General features: G+C 47.2%; 1 protein-coding gene across 2 annotated transcripts in view; it reads left to right on the top strand.

Moving 5' to 3' along the window:
- The first annotated feature begins 537 nt into the window (after positions 1 to 537).
- Positions 538 to 16,039, top strand: part of SREBF2 (sterol regulatory element binding transcription factor 2) — a 62,352-nt gene continuing 46,850 nt past the window's right edge. The window contains exon 1 of one of the 2 annotated variants that reach the window (XM_072740981.1): positions 538 to 888. In XM_072740981.1, coding sequence (XP_072597082.1) covers positions 801 to 888 — 88 coding nt within the window. In that variant the 5' untranslated portion in view covers positions 538 to 800. Of the gene's footprint in view, positions 889 to 1,023; positions 1,610 to 16,039 lie in introns of those variants that run through there. The other variant, XM_072740980.1, reaches the window with a different exon arrangement.

The following is a 16,039-nucleotide window of genomic DNA, read 5'->3' as shown; positions in this document are numbered from 1 at the left end:
AGGGCCGCCTTCTGAGGCGCCAGGGGTGAGGACTGTCGGAGTGGGCGCGTGGCTGCGACAGGTGCAGAGAGGCTTAGAGGTTGTATGATGCACTCCGCACTCGGGACAGCTCGCGGCCCGCGCCGAGCCTCCGTTTCTACCTTTTTAAGAAGCTTGCAAGGAATAGCGACTTGAAAGATCCAGACTCCTCGGGGCCCCAGTGTTGGGGGGCCAGGTTTGATTCTACCCGCTCTCCCGGGCAGGCTGGGCGGGGGAGCAGCTGGGAAGATGACGTAATGTGCTCCCAGCTCCGGGGGCGACCAGCGGGCGGGGGCGAAGAGTGTTAACCCTTCAACCCCCAGTCCGTGGGTGCGAGAGCTTGCCGAGGCAAACCCAACGGAAAAGGGAGCGGCGCCTTTAACCGTGGGGAGGAAGGCTGGGCCGAGGACCTGCGGGCTACTCTCCGTATTCGCTACGGGCCCGCGAGGGGTGGGGCCTCGCTATGCAAATCTAAGCTGCTGATCGATGACGCGCCATCACCCCACGCGCCGCTTCGCTCGCCGATTGGCTGCGATGGGCCTGGTCCCATAGACAACAAACAAGGGGGCGCGCGGCCTGGGGGCGGGGCCGCGGAGGGCGCGGGTTGGGGCGGGGGAATCCCGCCCCGCCCCTCCCGCGCGGCGCAAACATGGCGGCGGCTGGCACCGGCCGGTGAGGCGGTACCGGGAGGGGACTGTCGGGTGTCATGGGCGGTGGCGGCTGCACCGCCCCCGCGTCTCCCTGAGCGGGACTGCAGGGGGGCCTCCGCGCCGAGCCGGGCGATGGACGAGAGCGGCGAGCTGGGCGATCTGGAGACCATGGAGACGCTCACAGAGCTGGGCGACGAGCTGACCCTGGGGGACATCGACGGTGAGTGCTGGTGGGTGGGTGGGTGGGTGGGAGTGCGGGGGCGCGCGGGGAGGAAGGGGTTACGGCGGCGCGCGGGTGCGCGTGCGCCCACCCCCCGCAAGCCCAGGCGCGCGGGAAGGCTCGGCACGCGCGGTCGGCCCGGCGGAACCCAGCCCTGCCGAGCGCTGCGAGTCTGGGCCCCCGCGCGGCCGCCGGGTTCTGCGGCGCCGCGTGTCCGGAAGCGGAGCTAGGGTCGTGGGACCGGGGGCGCGGAGCCGGGGGCGTCCCGAGCCCCGGGGGAGCAGCCTGAGGAGAGCCGCGGCCGCCGCCTCCCTCGCGCGCCTACACGCGCCGCCCGGGGTCCCGCTCTCCCGCCGCCCGCAGCTCCGCGGCGCACCTGTCACTCCCCGCCCGGCTGCGGGGGCGGCTTGGGGATCACCGAAACCGGGTCCCCAGGCTCCGCGCGCTGCTCTCTGGGCTTGCCGGGGCTGACCCGCCGCGGGGTCCCCTGGCGCTCAGGGAAACTTTGGGCAGGGAGCGGCTGCAGAAGCAAGTTGCTGATGAAGCGAGCGGTGGCGGCGGAGTGTGGACACTTCTCTCCGGGGTGGAGACCCGGGCGCTCCTGCTGCCGCGCTGCAAAGGGAATTGAGCAGCGAGAATTTTGAGTTGTGGCCCTTCGGGGACAGGCTGGGGAGCGGGTAGCCTTTGTTCCGGAGACCTTAACAGCGGAGTGGAAGAGCTGGTAGGAGCCCAGGGATTCTCTCTTGCAATGCTCTCATTTTGTGACCATGGGAACCCAGTGTTTGGAGAGGGTCATCTACTTGCCCAAGGTCAACCAGCTGGTTAGAGAGCCCATCTCCTGGGCTAGCGTTGGGGTCACTGTATCAGGCTTTCATCTGACTCTTGGTAGTGAGGAGTCCAGTGAATAGGTTAATAATCATAATAGTAACTCAGTAGCTGGGTTCTTCTGGTGTTGTAGTCCCCAAATTCTTTTTATTGTTTCACTTCTCACTAGGGCCCCATGGGAGACTGAGGCTAGATGTTTGCTTGTCTAAGGTCGCTCACCTGAGATTCTCCAGAACCCATGCTTTTAAGCAGTGACTCAAGTGCATTGCGCTCTTAGTTTATAAAGTGCTGTCGTGTCCAGGATTTCACTACAGTCTTGCAGGCAGAAACAGTGGCTACATCCCCATTGTACAGATGAAGACACCGAGGCAGCAGAAGATTCTCTTCTAGAGGGAGAGATAAGTGGCAGCAGCTAATTGAAAAGGTTCTGTTTCTCATTTTGCTTCTGTGACGTTTAACCCCTTGGCTTGTCCTTGCCTTCTGTTTTTGGCCCTCCTGGTGGTGAGCTAAGACCCTTAATTGAAGCCCCAAATCTAACCACAGATTTTTCCACGAAGTGCTCCTAAATAGAGATGTATTAACAAATGGAGAAGAGAGGTTCTTGGAACTTAACAAGGACAGCTAACATATTTTGAGCATTTATGTGCCAGGCACGGTGTTAAGCACTCATACGTGTTAATAATCTCAATCCTTGACAACACTTTTGCCAGGTAGAATAACATGTTATACTACTCTCATCTCCTTTCATAAATCCTGAAACAGAGGCTCAACGTGGTTCATTAACTTAGCCAAGGTTACCCAGCCAGTAAGAAGTATGTCCAAGGCTGCCCACCAGCAAGCTCACACGAAGGAACTCATGTGCATTTTGCCTTCTCATTCCATAACTGATTCCTATTTATATTAATTTCTAAAGTGTTGAATTCCCTAGTAGTTAAATATTAACCTTTTCCCTATAGTCTTCTGAGTAAAATATACCTTATGGAAACTACCACCGTGGTTCCGTGGCTTCACAGGTCCCCATACCAGATTTGGGAAAAAATGACTCCCTGTCCAAACTGGTCAACAAGTATTCAAGTGCCAGCTGTGGTTTCTCAGCTGTAGGGAACATGAGAGACAGGAAAGAGAATTTTATGGCCTCATGGAGCTTAAGATGAACAACAATAAAACTAGTAATGCCAGGATAGAATAGCTTATACTTGCTCAGAGCAGTAAGTGAAAGTCATCACTGAAGGAGTTTGGTAAAGACTCATACCAGGAAGACCACACCAAGGAGGTGGCCTTTGACCGGGGTCTTGGAGCACAAGAAGGGCTGGGCAGGGTGAAGGCCAGTGGTCTGCAATTACAGATATCCCTGAATTCTACATCCATTCCTCCTCCAGAATGTCAGCTTCATGAGGGCCAGATCTTTCTGTTTCCTTCATGCTGTATTTCTTGCACTTAGAACTAAATACTTGCCGAATGCCTGAATAAGTCCAGCAACTTTGGGCTGGACTATCTAAGTTATACTAGATAGACACAGCCCCTGGGGTTGGGTTAGATCAGTTGCTTCTAGGAGCTAGTCAGGTAAGGAAGAAAAGACTATGAATATGAGTACGCATACTTTGTGTGTGATGGGGGGTGGGGGGTGGTACTTGGAACCTCGAGCTCTCATGCCTGCCTCCAGGAACCAGGTGGGCAAGGATGCTTCACTGAGCAACATCATGCCTGCTGTAATCCATGAGGGTCCTTTGAGGATGTGAGTCCAAGGAGGCCGCATCTGTTCATTTGTCCAGCACATCTCTTAGGTGGCTTCTAAGGACCCATTCGATGGACAGAGTGCCGAGGAGAGATTTGAACAAGACATACACATTCTCTTCTCCCTCAGGGAACATAAATTCTTGAGGGAATAAACACAAGCTGAACAAATAACTGAAATGAACACTCTGGCAGGATACATGAAGAAAATAAAATGGGCCCGTATTCTAGAGAATTACTAAGGCAGACTAGACTAGGTAGGTAAGGGAAGCCTCTTGGAAAAGGGATCTGTCATCTGTGAAATATCCACATTTTAAAATGTTGGCTCAAAGTGGTTTTTGTTTGTTTTAAAGAAGCATACTGTAGGCCCAACAAAGAAACATGTTGGTTGGTCTCCAGGACCTTGTTCCACTGCAGGATGCTCTGTTGTCCCAGGCTACCAGCACCACCCCTCCCATGATGGGATACCTAGAGTACTTTCTTTTGTGGCAGATAGCTGTATTATGAGAAAGTGCCTCATGGATTGTGATAAACCAAGTCTTCTGGAAAGGCAGAGAGGTGAGATATTTTTTCCCACTGGGATCAGGAAAAGCACAGTGACAGAGGTGTCCTTCTTATGAGACCCAAAAGGGTGGGTAGCAGAATCAGCGTGACAAGCACATGGCAGAGGAGAATCAAGCTTCCTTAGAGATAAAGGATTGCTTGCAAGTTCTTGGACTCTTATGATATGTGTAAGGAAACGGTAGAAGATACGGTCTGAGAGGTGAGTTGGAGCTAAACTGGAGAGTCTTCATACCTGATGCACATGTTTTGTGGAATGTACAGAGGGAACTGCTGAGGATTTTTAAGTAGGGTGATGACACACTAACCACTTATTTTAAGAAAATTTGACTGTGGCGATGAGCAAGGAAGATTGGAATCAGGGAGACCAGGTCAGTGGGAGGGAACTGCAGCCATTTCCAGGTGTGAGATGATGATACTAAGGGTGATGGGGTTGGGATAGGAAGTGGCCATCATGCAAGATGGTGGACCTAACACAATGGGGCCTCAGCGAAGGCCTCACCCTGAAGGCAGAGTAGAGGTGGAATTCTAAGATTCCATCACAGCTTTGATCCTGGGGCATTGGGAAAGTTCAGGAGCCAGCAGGAAGAACTGGTCTAGGAAGATGATAAACATTTGTCTTAAGTGGGCAGAAATTGAGGTGCTGGGGGTGGGGTGGTCATCCACAAGGTAATCCAAGGCCAGTGCTCAGGAGGAGGTCAAAACTGGGGATGGAGATTGAGGAGTCATCACTGGAGTTGAGGCTAGAGGTGAGAGAGAAGATAGAACGGAGAGGTCAGATCAGGTGAGGAAAGTGTAATGAAAACTAAGGGAAGGAGAGCTTCTCAAGGAATGGCTAGTGGATGATGATGGGGATAGTGCTGCAGAGACAGCAAGGAGGACAAAGCCATGAAAGGAGTTGCAGGATTTGGCAGTTTGGAGGCTGACATGGGACAGAGCAGTTGGATGAAGGGATCAAGTCTACGTAAGCCAGAAGGAAGTCAGGAATGAGTGGGTGACGGCAAGTTGAGGCAGCTGTTTTCTTTGGAAAAGATTGAAGAGACCTCTCAGTGAGCTCATTTACCTTCGTCTTTGTGGATTTGCCCTATTCTGAACATTTTACCTACATGGACCTACAAGATGTGGCTTCCTTCACTTAGCATAATGTTGAGGTTCATCTCTGTTGCAGCATAGTGTTCCCTTGTGTGGATACGTCATGCCTTATTTACCCATTCATCAGTCAGTGGACACCTAGGTTGTTTCCACTTTTTGGCTGTTATAAATGAAGCAGCTAGGGATATTTGTATACAAGCTTTGTTTGGGCAGACGTTTTTATTTCTCTTGTGTAGATCCTCTACATTTTTTTGTTGCTGTTTGTGTTTTTCCTCGAACTTAAAATAGCATCAGTTATTCACTTGCTTACTTTCCATGTTCCTGCAATGAATTCAGCCCTAATTCTTGTGACAGAGATTCTCAATAAGGGGTTAGTTGCTTTTATCCCCCTATTGGGATAAAAAGGGAAGCTCTCCTTCCCTTAGTTTTCATTCCACTTTCCTCACCTGATCTGATTTTATCCCCCTTGTCACTGTCTCTTCTGAAGCCCTCCGTCCTTTTGCCCCATGTCATATTTGTCTAGCTCTGCTGTCCCACACTTATCCTGGGATTGCTTTAGCCATCAGTAGGGAGCGGTGACCTTGAGGCCCCTGTTCCCTGGTTCTTGTTTTTTTTACTCCCTAGTTTTGTTGGAGCACATCCTCCAGTAGCTTTCTGAGAAAAGGTTACATTAGAGGGAAATTGGGGGGTGGGATGGGGCTTTGTCTATCTTAAAACATCTTTATTCTGATTTCATGCCAGTTTGCTAGTTTGGGCGGGTTTAGAATTTTAGGTTGGACGTAATTTTATATCAGATGTTGGAAGGCATTGCCTGATTGTCTTCTAGCTTTTGGTAGTTGAGAAATATGATACCATTTGATTCCTGATCTTTTGTGTGCCACCTGTTTTCTCCTCTGGAAGCTTATAGGCTCTTTATCCTTGGTATTCTGAATTCCATGGTAACATACACTGATGTGAGTGATTGTCAGCCACTGTACCTACATAGTGGGCTCTGGGGGGCTCACTCTGTCAGGCACTTAACACTTATGTAGTCCTCCTATGGCTAGTCCATGCTGAGCCCCAGCCTGCCAAGGAACTTCCAGTTCCTGAGCCTTTGGGTAGCACTGCCTTGTCCTCTGCTGTCTTCATTCTTGCAGTCAGCCCTGTCTTTGGCAGAGACCCTGACACTACCTAGTACTGGAGAGGCGCTCTGGAAAGGTGTGTCTGATAAAGGATAGCACCTCAAGCCCAGGGTGTTGTGTGGGTCCCCAGCCAGGTGTCCACATCCATGGGGAGCTTGGTGTGACCAGCATACCATTGGGAGGCCCAGGTCAGGAGAGGGATGGAAACCTACTACAGGCTTCTCTAGGGAGTGTGTTTGGGGAAATTGCTCAGTAAGGTGAAGCACAGATCTACTTTTTACCCTTGGGTGTATCATTTTCAAGACCTAAACTTTGTTTTGACTCTTGAACATAGATCACTGTAGCTAATGTTTGGGTGGGAAGAGCTGCTGTTGCTCACAGCTTGTTTATTTCCTACCTCATCTTAGTTCCTGATCTCCTCTAGTTCAGTTTCCTAGGATATAAAGTTTTCTGAGGTTGCTCAGATCACTGACTCCTCCTGGGGTCTGTCTGGCTATGCCCTTGACAAACACTGTTCTGCATTCACACCCAGGCCTTTGGCCTAATGTTTATTGAACAGTATTTTTTTTTTAAGATTTTATTTATTTGTTCATGAAAGACACAGAGAGGCAGAGACATAGGCAGAGGGAGAAGCAAGCTCCTAGTGGGGAGCCTGATGTGGGACTCGACCCCAGAACCCCACCACCTGAGCCAGAGGCAGACACTCAACCACTGAATGACCCAGGTACCCCCTGAACAGTCTTTTCTGTCGTTCTCCTACTCAGCTCATGTATTGGCATAAAATATATATATTATATATAATATATATATATATTTCTCTTCTCCATTTCATAATTTAAGAAGTTCTTTAACAACTTGATTCAGAAAGCGCTTTCTGACTATCAGATTGTCAGTATCCTCTGGATTCTGTGTGAGTTCTATTAATGTGTGCACAAATTGTTACATTTTTATGTAGGGGTTGCTAGGTGTTGAAATAGTTTAGGTGGAATAGCCATATAATCCAGTGTAATCCACCCAAATAGGCAGGCCCTTGCATATCCACATCCCGTGGAACGTTTACGTCATTTGCAGCTTTTCATAACATAAGTACTATTGTCCTGAACACGTAGGAGCAAGTCACTTTGGAGTCAGTTCATTGGTGTATGTTTCCCAAAGAGGACTCCATCACGAGGTGGGTTATAGCTCCTTCACAAGACCAGCTGTGGCCCTTCCAGTTTGGAAACTCTCCAGGGCTTTACATTTGCTGGGATTGCTGTGCTGATTGGGACTTAGTACTCGGAAAATATTTTTATTTATTCAAAAAGGCAAGATGTTCATATGGTGAAATAAAAAAATGTGAGAGGGTACTGTGAAGTCATGCTCCCAGCCCTTCCCCCTGGTGCTTAGCATCTACCAACTCTGCCTCCTCATAAGTAATTCATTTTTTAGTTTCTTTTACCTTTTTCAAAACTTGCTTAATGCAAATATAAGCAGATAAGTGTGGATTTTAATATTCGCTCCCCTTTTTTATTTCTGCACAAATGGGTAGCATGTGACAGGCTTTTTTCTTCTGTATCTTACCTTTGTTTTTTTCACTTAACTGTATATATTAGAGATCTTTCCAATCTTCATTGCTGCATGGTTTTCCATTGCATGGATGCCTGTAACACATTCATCCAGTCCCTTTATGGTGGATATTTGAGGGTGTTTCTAGTTCTGCTATTATAAACAATGCTGGGGCGGCTGGGTGGCTCAGTAAGTTAAGCATCCAACTCTTGATCTCAGCTCAGGTATTGTTCCTTAGGGTTGTGGGTTCAAGCCCTGTGTTGGGCTGGTCCACACTGGATGTGGAGCCTACTTAAAAAAAAAACTAAAAAAAAAAAACAAAACCACAGTGCTGTGGTAACTAGCTTTGTAAATTCAGAATTTTATACACATGCAGATCTAAGTGTGGGATAAATGACAAAAAATGGGATTGCTGGGTCAAAGTGGGGGTGGTGATACCTACATCACAGATGCTGCAAGAATCAGATAATATAAGACGTATAAAAGGAAGAGACAGGAACTAATATTCTGTTCTGGCCCCATGAGTTTGCAGTTTTAAGATATCCTAGGAAACTTCTGTCCACAGTGGATGTACCAATTCACATCACTATCAGCGTGTAGAAGAGGGCCTGTTTCCCCTCAGTTTCCTGGTAGAGTCCAGAACTCTGTCCCTTTAGTCTGCCTGTCTTTGCCACCTGTGTGCCATTCTAGAGCTCAGAGCGCTCCCTCAGCCCCCGACGACACACATATACAAACCCCTCTGTCCTGGCCTCCAGAGCCTCACTTGACATTTCTGTATTTGAGGCTCCTGGATAGTCAATGGGTAGCAACCAGCTTTCTGAATGATCCCGTCCTGTGCCTCAGATGTTCTCTTTGCTTGCCCAGGACCCTGGTTCTTGTGACCTCTGCCACTTTTGGTTTCTTGGAGCGATCGTTCATATGGTTTGCTCACTCTCTTTACTTTTCAAATTGATCCTTGGGGCGCAGGGTGCTTGGTCTGTTGAGCCTCCCACTCTTGGTCTCGGCTTGGGTCTGTATCTCAGGCTTGTGGGTTTGGGCCCCAGGCCCAGCGTGGATTCTACTTAAAAAAAACAAAACAAAACTCCTGAATGTACAGCAGTTCCTCATTTTCAGCTCTTTACTTGGGGGGACTTGAAAAATGATTTGTTTTACCTTGTTTCGTTGGGACTCTCTTCTCTGGCTGTGCTCTTTCATATAGCTTCATGGTAGCAACCCTTGCTGCCCTGCAATTTCAGTGCATCCTCTCAGAAAAAATTTTGGGGGCTTTCCATCACTATAAATGGTGTCCTGGAAGTTGTTTCCTTTTACCCGAATTCTCTTACGATGACTTTTCACCAAAATTGGCAGACATTTTAGGAAGTATCGTTTGTTATGAATAGCCCTGTTCTCATCATACCTTCCTTTGAACTTTAAAAGTCATTGGTGTTCTCTCAAAGAATGTGACTCGTCTTTTTCTTTGTTGTTATTGACTGCCTCTGCAGTTGCCCCTACTTTTCCATCCTTCAGCAGGTTTTGAAATCACTGTGTCTGCAGCACCAGCCGTGGGCCTTGCAGTGTCTAAGCAGCCCTGCAGCTGAGACCTTTACCCAGGGCATGTGTTGTGCTGGGCTCTGTGTGCAGCGCTGGCAGGGGAAGCAAGGACCCTGCCCTTCACACAGCACATATGGCCTTTTGTCTACGTTGTCTCCTAATATGTTTTTGCTTTTAATCCTTTCTCCCAATTCTGTGGTACGCTACAGATGAGAAACTGAGGCCCAGACCACACAACTAGTAAACGGTAGAATGGTGACCTCAATCCAGACCTGCCTCACTCCAACAACACCCGTGTCCTTTTCCTATACCTTGTGCTGTCTGACGTAAGTGAGCTTCCGAGTTGCAAACACAAGATGGTGTGGTGGGCTAAGGCCAGGGGGACTGAGGAGCCTCTGCTCACTTCTCACTTGTGTGAGAAGGGTCTAGAAGGTCTAGAAGGGTCTGCTCTGTGCTGCCCTTCAGGTGACTTCCCTGGGTCCTACAGCACTTCTCTGAGTCTTAGTTTCTGCTGTGAGGTGGAGGCTGGGGATAGCTACGTCACATGCCGCAAGAAGTAATCGAGCCCAAGCATATAAAAGGAAGAAGGCAGGAACTGACGTTCTCTTTTGACCATATCTGAGAATGAATGAGGAACTTCACATTGCAAGTTGACTCTTAGGACCAAAGGGCCTTTTTTAGGATACTGTTTTGAAATGTTTATTTCTCCCTTTTGAAAGGGCTTTTGTAGGTGTGGTGGGCAGGACACAAAGGAGTAGTCACAGAGTGCAGGGGAAAGTGTTCCATTCTTAGACCACAGGATTCAAGGGTTAAACTTGTTGACATGATGGAATTTTTTAAAGAGTAGCAGGATCTCAGAGGCTGGGCCTCCAGGTAAGACTCCCTGGGGAACCTCTGTTTAGAAACTAATCCTAAACCATTGACAGGCTTGGAAACTGGAAAAGCAGAGCTCTTTCTGCATTACTTAGGCCCTTTGGAATTGCTAATGAATATGTGTCTAAATGGCCCTTATAATCTGGCTTTATCATCTGGCCTGTGGAACTGGTCTGTTTGGTTCAGAGTCTGGTTTGGACCAGTGATGAAATTCCTTCTGCCAAACCAGATGTAGAGCTGCCTTGTTAAACTGGTGTCTGCCTAGCTCAGGCCTTCACCATCCCACAGCAACAGGGGAAGATAATGCTTCTTGCTAAGTATGAAATTTATGGTGAAGCCTTGGACTTTACAAAAGTCCTTCTGATACATTCATCTTCCTGACAGTGCCGTGAGGTAGATGCTTGATTTTTATTCCTGTTTTGCAGATGAGACACTGAGACGGAGAAATAGAATGAACTGCCCAAGGTTTCCCATGCTGACAGAGTCAGGAGTTGTATTTGGGCCTTCTAACGTGGGTTCCCATACTCTTTCCTGCCCTGTGGGAACGAGGTGGGAGGTGTCCTGACTCAGGAAGCCTGTCTAGGAGCCCCTGCTCTGGTCAGAAGTTATTTAAAAATTTTTAAATATAATTTTTAAAATTTGTTCAAACCAGTTCAGCATGAATGAGTACCAACATATTCCCAGCACAGTGTTAGACTCTTTGGGGGTATTGGAGATGAGTGTGAAACAGTCCCAACATTCAAGGAGCTGAGCTCCAAACAACCTGACCTAATACAAAGCGAAATGCAACAGAGGTCATAACAGAAGGACAAACCTTCCCAAGTTTTTTGAGCACTAAGGAACAGAATTAGCAAAATTTTCACAGAGACTTTGGCATCTGAGCCGAGATGTGAAGGATGAGGGGATAGAACTTTAGGGTCAGGGTGTTCATTGAGAATAATTTGGCACACTCTGAGAACATGATTCAGGGTGGCCAGAATACAGTGTAGGACTGAGGTTCTCGAACTGCCAAGTGTCTAAGAACCCACAGGTCTGGGATGACATCCAAGAGGGGCACTGAATGAGTGGAGAGGTGGGATCAGAGAAGGTTCTTATGGAGGTACTTTGTAAGCTGAGGCCTCAAGGCTAAAGGGGCAAGAGAGAGGAGTCATGCTCTAGGCTGAGGGACCAGCCCTTCCGAAAGGCACCTGCCTTGCTGTGTAGGCCATGGGCTGGCCACAGTCCTGATAACTGTTATCTTTCTCAAACACGATTTTGATCAGCTCCCTCCCTCTGGTGCTTCAGTGTGCTCTCAAGAGTCTGGGTGATAAGCAGCAAAAACTGCCTCTGGGTAGCCTAAACAGAAAAGGAATTTATTGGAAGGACAGTGGTGCACGAACTGGCCAGAGAAGCTGCAGAGCCAAACTTGGAAAATGGGCCAGAACCAAGGGAGGCTCAGCTAAGGATAGCCCAGGGGCAACTGGGTTAGGACCCCATTGCTTTCCTGGGTCACTCCCAGTTGGGGGTATGCATGAATCCAGGCTGGGTGACAGAAAGCCTTACCTCCTACCAAGACCACCTGATGGGGGTTCTCCACTAGGAATATCAGGGTGCTAATGGGGTGCGTTGAATGATGGACAACCCACAAATGTCCACTAGCAAATGTCCACTACATTCCCTATGTCTCTCCTTACCTCCAAAATAAGAGCCAAATGCCTAAGGGTGCCACTAAGGCCTTTCACAAGTTAATTAGAAGCAGCTCCTTCTATCTCTCCACTTCAGCTGCTTGCAGGGCATTTCCTGGTGCTGTGGTTTTGCTCAGCCTGTTTCCTTTGCCTACAATACTTCCTTCTGTCTAACTCCTAAACCTCTTCATCCACTGCCTTCCAGCATGGATCCATGCTGTCTCTACTCTCTGACAGCCCTTTCTTTGTGAGGCACTTGTCTGTTCTCACCCTTGTCACGGTGCATGGTAGTTGGTTGGCTTTTTCTTCCCTGTGAGATGGGGAGGTGGGAAGGGAACCAGTCCGTCGGAGTCCTTGCTCTGAGCTGGAGCCATGGTAGGTGCTCAGCATCCTCCAGCTCTCAACACCATAACACACAGGATATGCAGGTGCTGGTTGGGTGGTTTTTTTTTTTTTTTTTTAATTTTTATTTATTTATGATAGTCACAGAGAGAGAGAGAGAGAGAGAGAGAGAGAGAGGCAGAGACACAGGCAGAGGGAGAAGCAGGCTCCATGCACCGGGAGCCCGATGTGGGATTCGATCCCGGGTCTCCAGGATCGCGCCCTGGGCCAAAGGCAGGTGCCAAACCGCTGCGCCACCCAGGGATCCCTGGTTGGGTGTTTGTAGCACAACTTAATAACCTAATTTGCAAGTATTTGTTTTGTCCTTAGTCTTAGGGAGGTTTGGAGGTGGTAGTGAGTGGAAGGATGGGGTGGTGGGTTATAGAGGTCTTTCACCTTTTCCTGGCTGGTTTCAGGACCGAACACGGTTGAGAATCCTCTCAATGGAGACTCTGCCCCCAAAAGAGTCAGGAGGGTGGTTAGCTCGCTATTGATTTCATGCACCCTTGGTTCCCTGCCACTGTGAAGTGTGATGCCCTTGTCTTCTAGAACAGGACCATACAGTATTGGTTCCTTGGAGTTGTACTCTTTGCATCTTGTTTACTTTTCACTCTTTCCAGGAGAGTGAAAGCAATATGATGCAGGGCAGAGCAGGTGAAGAGCCGAGAAATAAGGGAAGACCAGAGATGACAGTCCTTCCCTTTTCAGTGGGGGATGTTGGCTCTCATTTGTAAGTGAGGCACTAAATGACCATCTGCCCGGTGCCAGGTTCTGTTTGGTGACGTCCATTCAATAATAGAACCGAAGCATCTGTACGGTGTGGCAATTAAGAGCTTGACCTCAAATTCCAGCACCATCACCTGCTGACTGGGTGATGTTGGACAAGTTACTTAACCTCTCTGTGCCTCATTTTCCTTGTCTGCGAAATGGAGGTGATACTGGTGTCTACCTCAGAATGTTGTGGAGATTAAATGAGGAAATCTAGGCAAAGCGCTTAACACAATTGCTGACACAACAGTTATATACTATATTATTGCTACCACTAATTGGCTCAGATGTTTTCATCTTAGTTGTCGTTCTTAGAATCTCTTCTTAACCTCTTCCTAAGAGTAGGCATTTCAAAGTAATGAGTGGAATAAGAGGGACAGCCTTTCAAACGTGGGGTGCCAATAAACTGACACCTCTCATTTGGCCTTAGGTAAGGATTGGAGGCCTGGGTTTGCTGGCTGGGACCTAGGGTGGGGCTCTTGCATGGGTGGTACGGCCTTTGGTTATTGACTGCAGCATTCATTCTGAGCCCAGGCCATGAGGCGGGGCATCCGGAAAGGAAGCTCCATGGTGTGATGGTTGGGGCAACTTCTGGTGCAGGGTGCTTGCAAAACGATCACAGGCTTTGGAAGAGGAGACTGCCACACTCTTACCCACCTGCCTATGACCATGTGCAGGTCACTGCCTCTTTGGACTTGGACTTGTTTCTTCTGTGTAACCACCGCCACCACCACCTTTCAAGAACTTTTGTGTCAGGCACTATTCTCTGGGCTTTATACATACTAACTCTTTAAAAAGAGTACTTGAAACATTTACGTCACAGGGTGATTTGAAGATTATATACCACCATATGTGTGAAAGTGCCAGCAAGGTGTTAAAAGCAAAAACAACTGGGTGACAGTGCTAATGAGGTTCTTTTCCAGTTAAGAAAAAAAAAAGTCATGCTTAAATTTTGCATATAAATGTATACTTACACACAAACACCAGATAAATAGCAGTAAAAATCAACAACAACAAAAGCTTTTTAAGCAACATAAGCCACAGGTACTTTTCACATTGTGCACCTTCTTTTTATCCTAACAGTTGGCACCTGGCCACGGCAGATGTTTTATACAGGGTTTTGCCATCAAAACACATACCTCTTGAAGGCATTTAATTTTGTGTCTGGCACATAGCAAACTCTGTTAATGTTTGTTGACTGCATATCTTAAAGGATGTGTCTTTATTGATTTGCTTTGTATTTTAAAGGAGAGACACTTGAAAAAGCATCTTGTCGAGGCAGAAAGTCTCATTTGGAGAATAATGTAATCATTTGAGTAGGAAGGTATGTTCACAAAACACAAATAGCCAGGCAAAAATATCTCTCCCCTCTTCCCCCGGTGAGTCAGTTACATGCATGCTTACCTTGAGATTAATCTTCCATTCACATTGAACTTAATATTGGAAATAATGAGATGGATTACATAAGCACCCCCCCCACACACACACACACCTCTAAATTCTCCTTATTTTATTGTCACTCCAAGTCTCTCTTGAGTCTCTCTTCCAGGTTGTGATGAGCATAAATGTAAAATCCAAGAAATGTTTGTTTTATAGGGGAAAATTGTGTGCATAGAGGAGAGATTCAGATAAACCTAAATCTATCTCAATTCAAATCTTGGTTCAGCCACTTTGTATCTTATGAGGGGGGCTCCAGCAAGTAATTTAATTTCTTTGAACCTTATTTTCCTCACTTGAAAAGCAAAAGAATAATACTGGTCTTAGGATTTATATAAAGTACTAAGTAGGTGTCAGTGATAGCTATTATTATGTTGTTCACCTAGAATCAATAAGAAATTAATTTTAGTCATAGCCACCTCTATACTTTTAAATAAAATATAAGTGTGATATCTAATTAGAAAATAAGTTTATTAGCTTCATCACTGAGTTACTTTTGCTTTTAAACGTCAATAATGTGGAGCGCCTGGATGGCACAGTCGGTTAAGCATCTGACTCTTGGTTTCAGCTCAGGTTGTGATCTCAGGATTGTGGTATCGAGCCCCATATCGGGCTCCGTGCTCAGCACAGAGGCTGCTTAAATTTCTCCCCACTCTGCCCCTCCTGCTCATGCTGTCTCTTTCTCAAATAAATAAATCTTTTTAAAAAAAATCCATAGCGTGACCATTGGTTTTTATTCAAGGGTTAAATTAGAATCTAACCTGGAGATGATGCCCTTTCATATTTGTTATGTTTAAAAATAAAACAACATTATGAAAGAATCAAATACTTTTTTATGTTCTGGGTATATTCATATATATGTTTATAAAATGTATATATGTGTGTGCATTTATGTATACACATACACATGTGTGTATGTGATATATATACCTATATCAGAGTTTGGTTATTCCCATATCTAAAGGAAATGGACGCTCAGGGAGATTTCTTTTCCAAAGGCAGCTTGACAGTTGCACTGCTAGATTCATGGCCCAGTGTTGCTAATCCAATAGCCAGGTCTTCTTCAGCCAGTTCTATGTGAATTTATACTTGGGAATCCCTTTTCTGTTTGGCCTTCCAGTTTGTTCTTAGTTTTTAGCTTTTTGACCTCCTGCTTTTCTCCCTTACTATGATTCTTTGCCATACTTCCCTTCACAAAGTCCCTAGGAGGTGGCCTGTTTCCTGGTGTGGGCCATTTTCTAGAACCTCACATATAACTAGAACTTTTCTTGAATCAGTTTTCAGAAGATTCTCTTCATCAGTTGAAGTTACCCAACTTTTTGTTCCAGCTGTTCTGATATTATCCTCTCAAGTCAGAATTCAGTCCTAAGTTTGTGCTTAGGATGATACTTAATGTGTTCATGATGTGTTCTGGGGAAGCCAGCACCCCCCCTGTATAAACCAGCATGAGCAACCACTGAGCTAGAGAGGCCTCCCCTTCCTAGAGCATTGTTGGATGACTTGATGTGGCATCTCCTGTTTTAATAAGGAGAAAGACCAAGTTCATCACCATGAGCTATAGAACCTGTCATGATTTGACCTTGACCTACCTGGCCAGCCTGGTGCCCTACCAGTTGCCCA

The sequence above is a fragment of the Vulpes vulpes genome, chromosome 16 (genome assembly GCF_048418805.1).
Source record: "Vulpes vulpes isolate BD-2025 chromosome 16, VulVul3, whole genome shotgun sequence".
In the NCBI taxonomy this organism is placed as follows: Eukaryota; Metazoa; Chordata; class Mammalia; order Carnivora; family Canidae; genus Vulpes; species Vulpes vulpes.
Note: the sequence above shows the minus strand (reverse complement) of the source record. Positions and strands in the feature narration are given on the sequence as shown.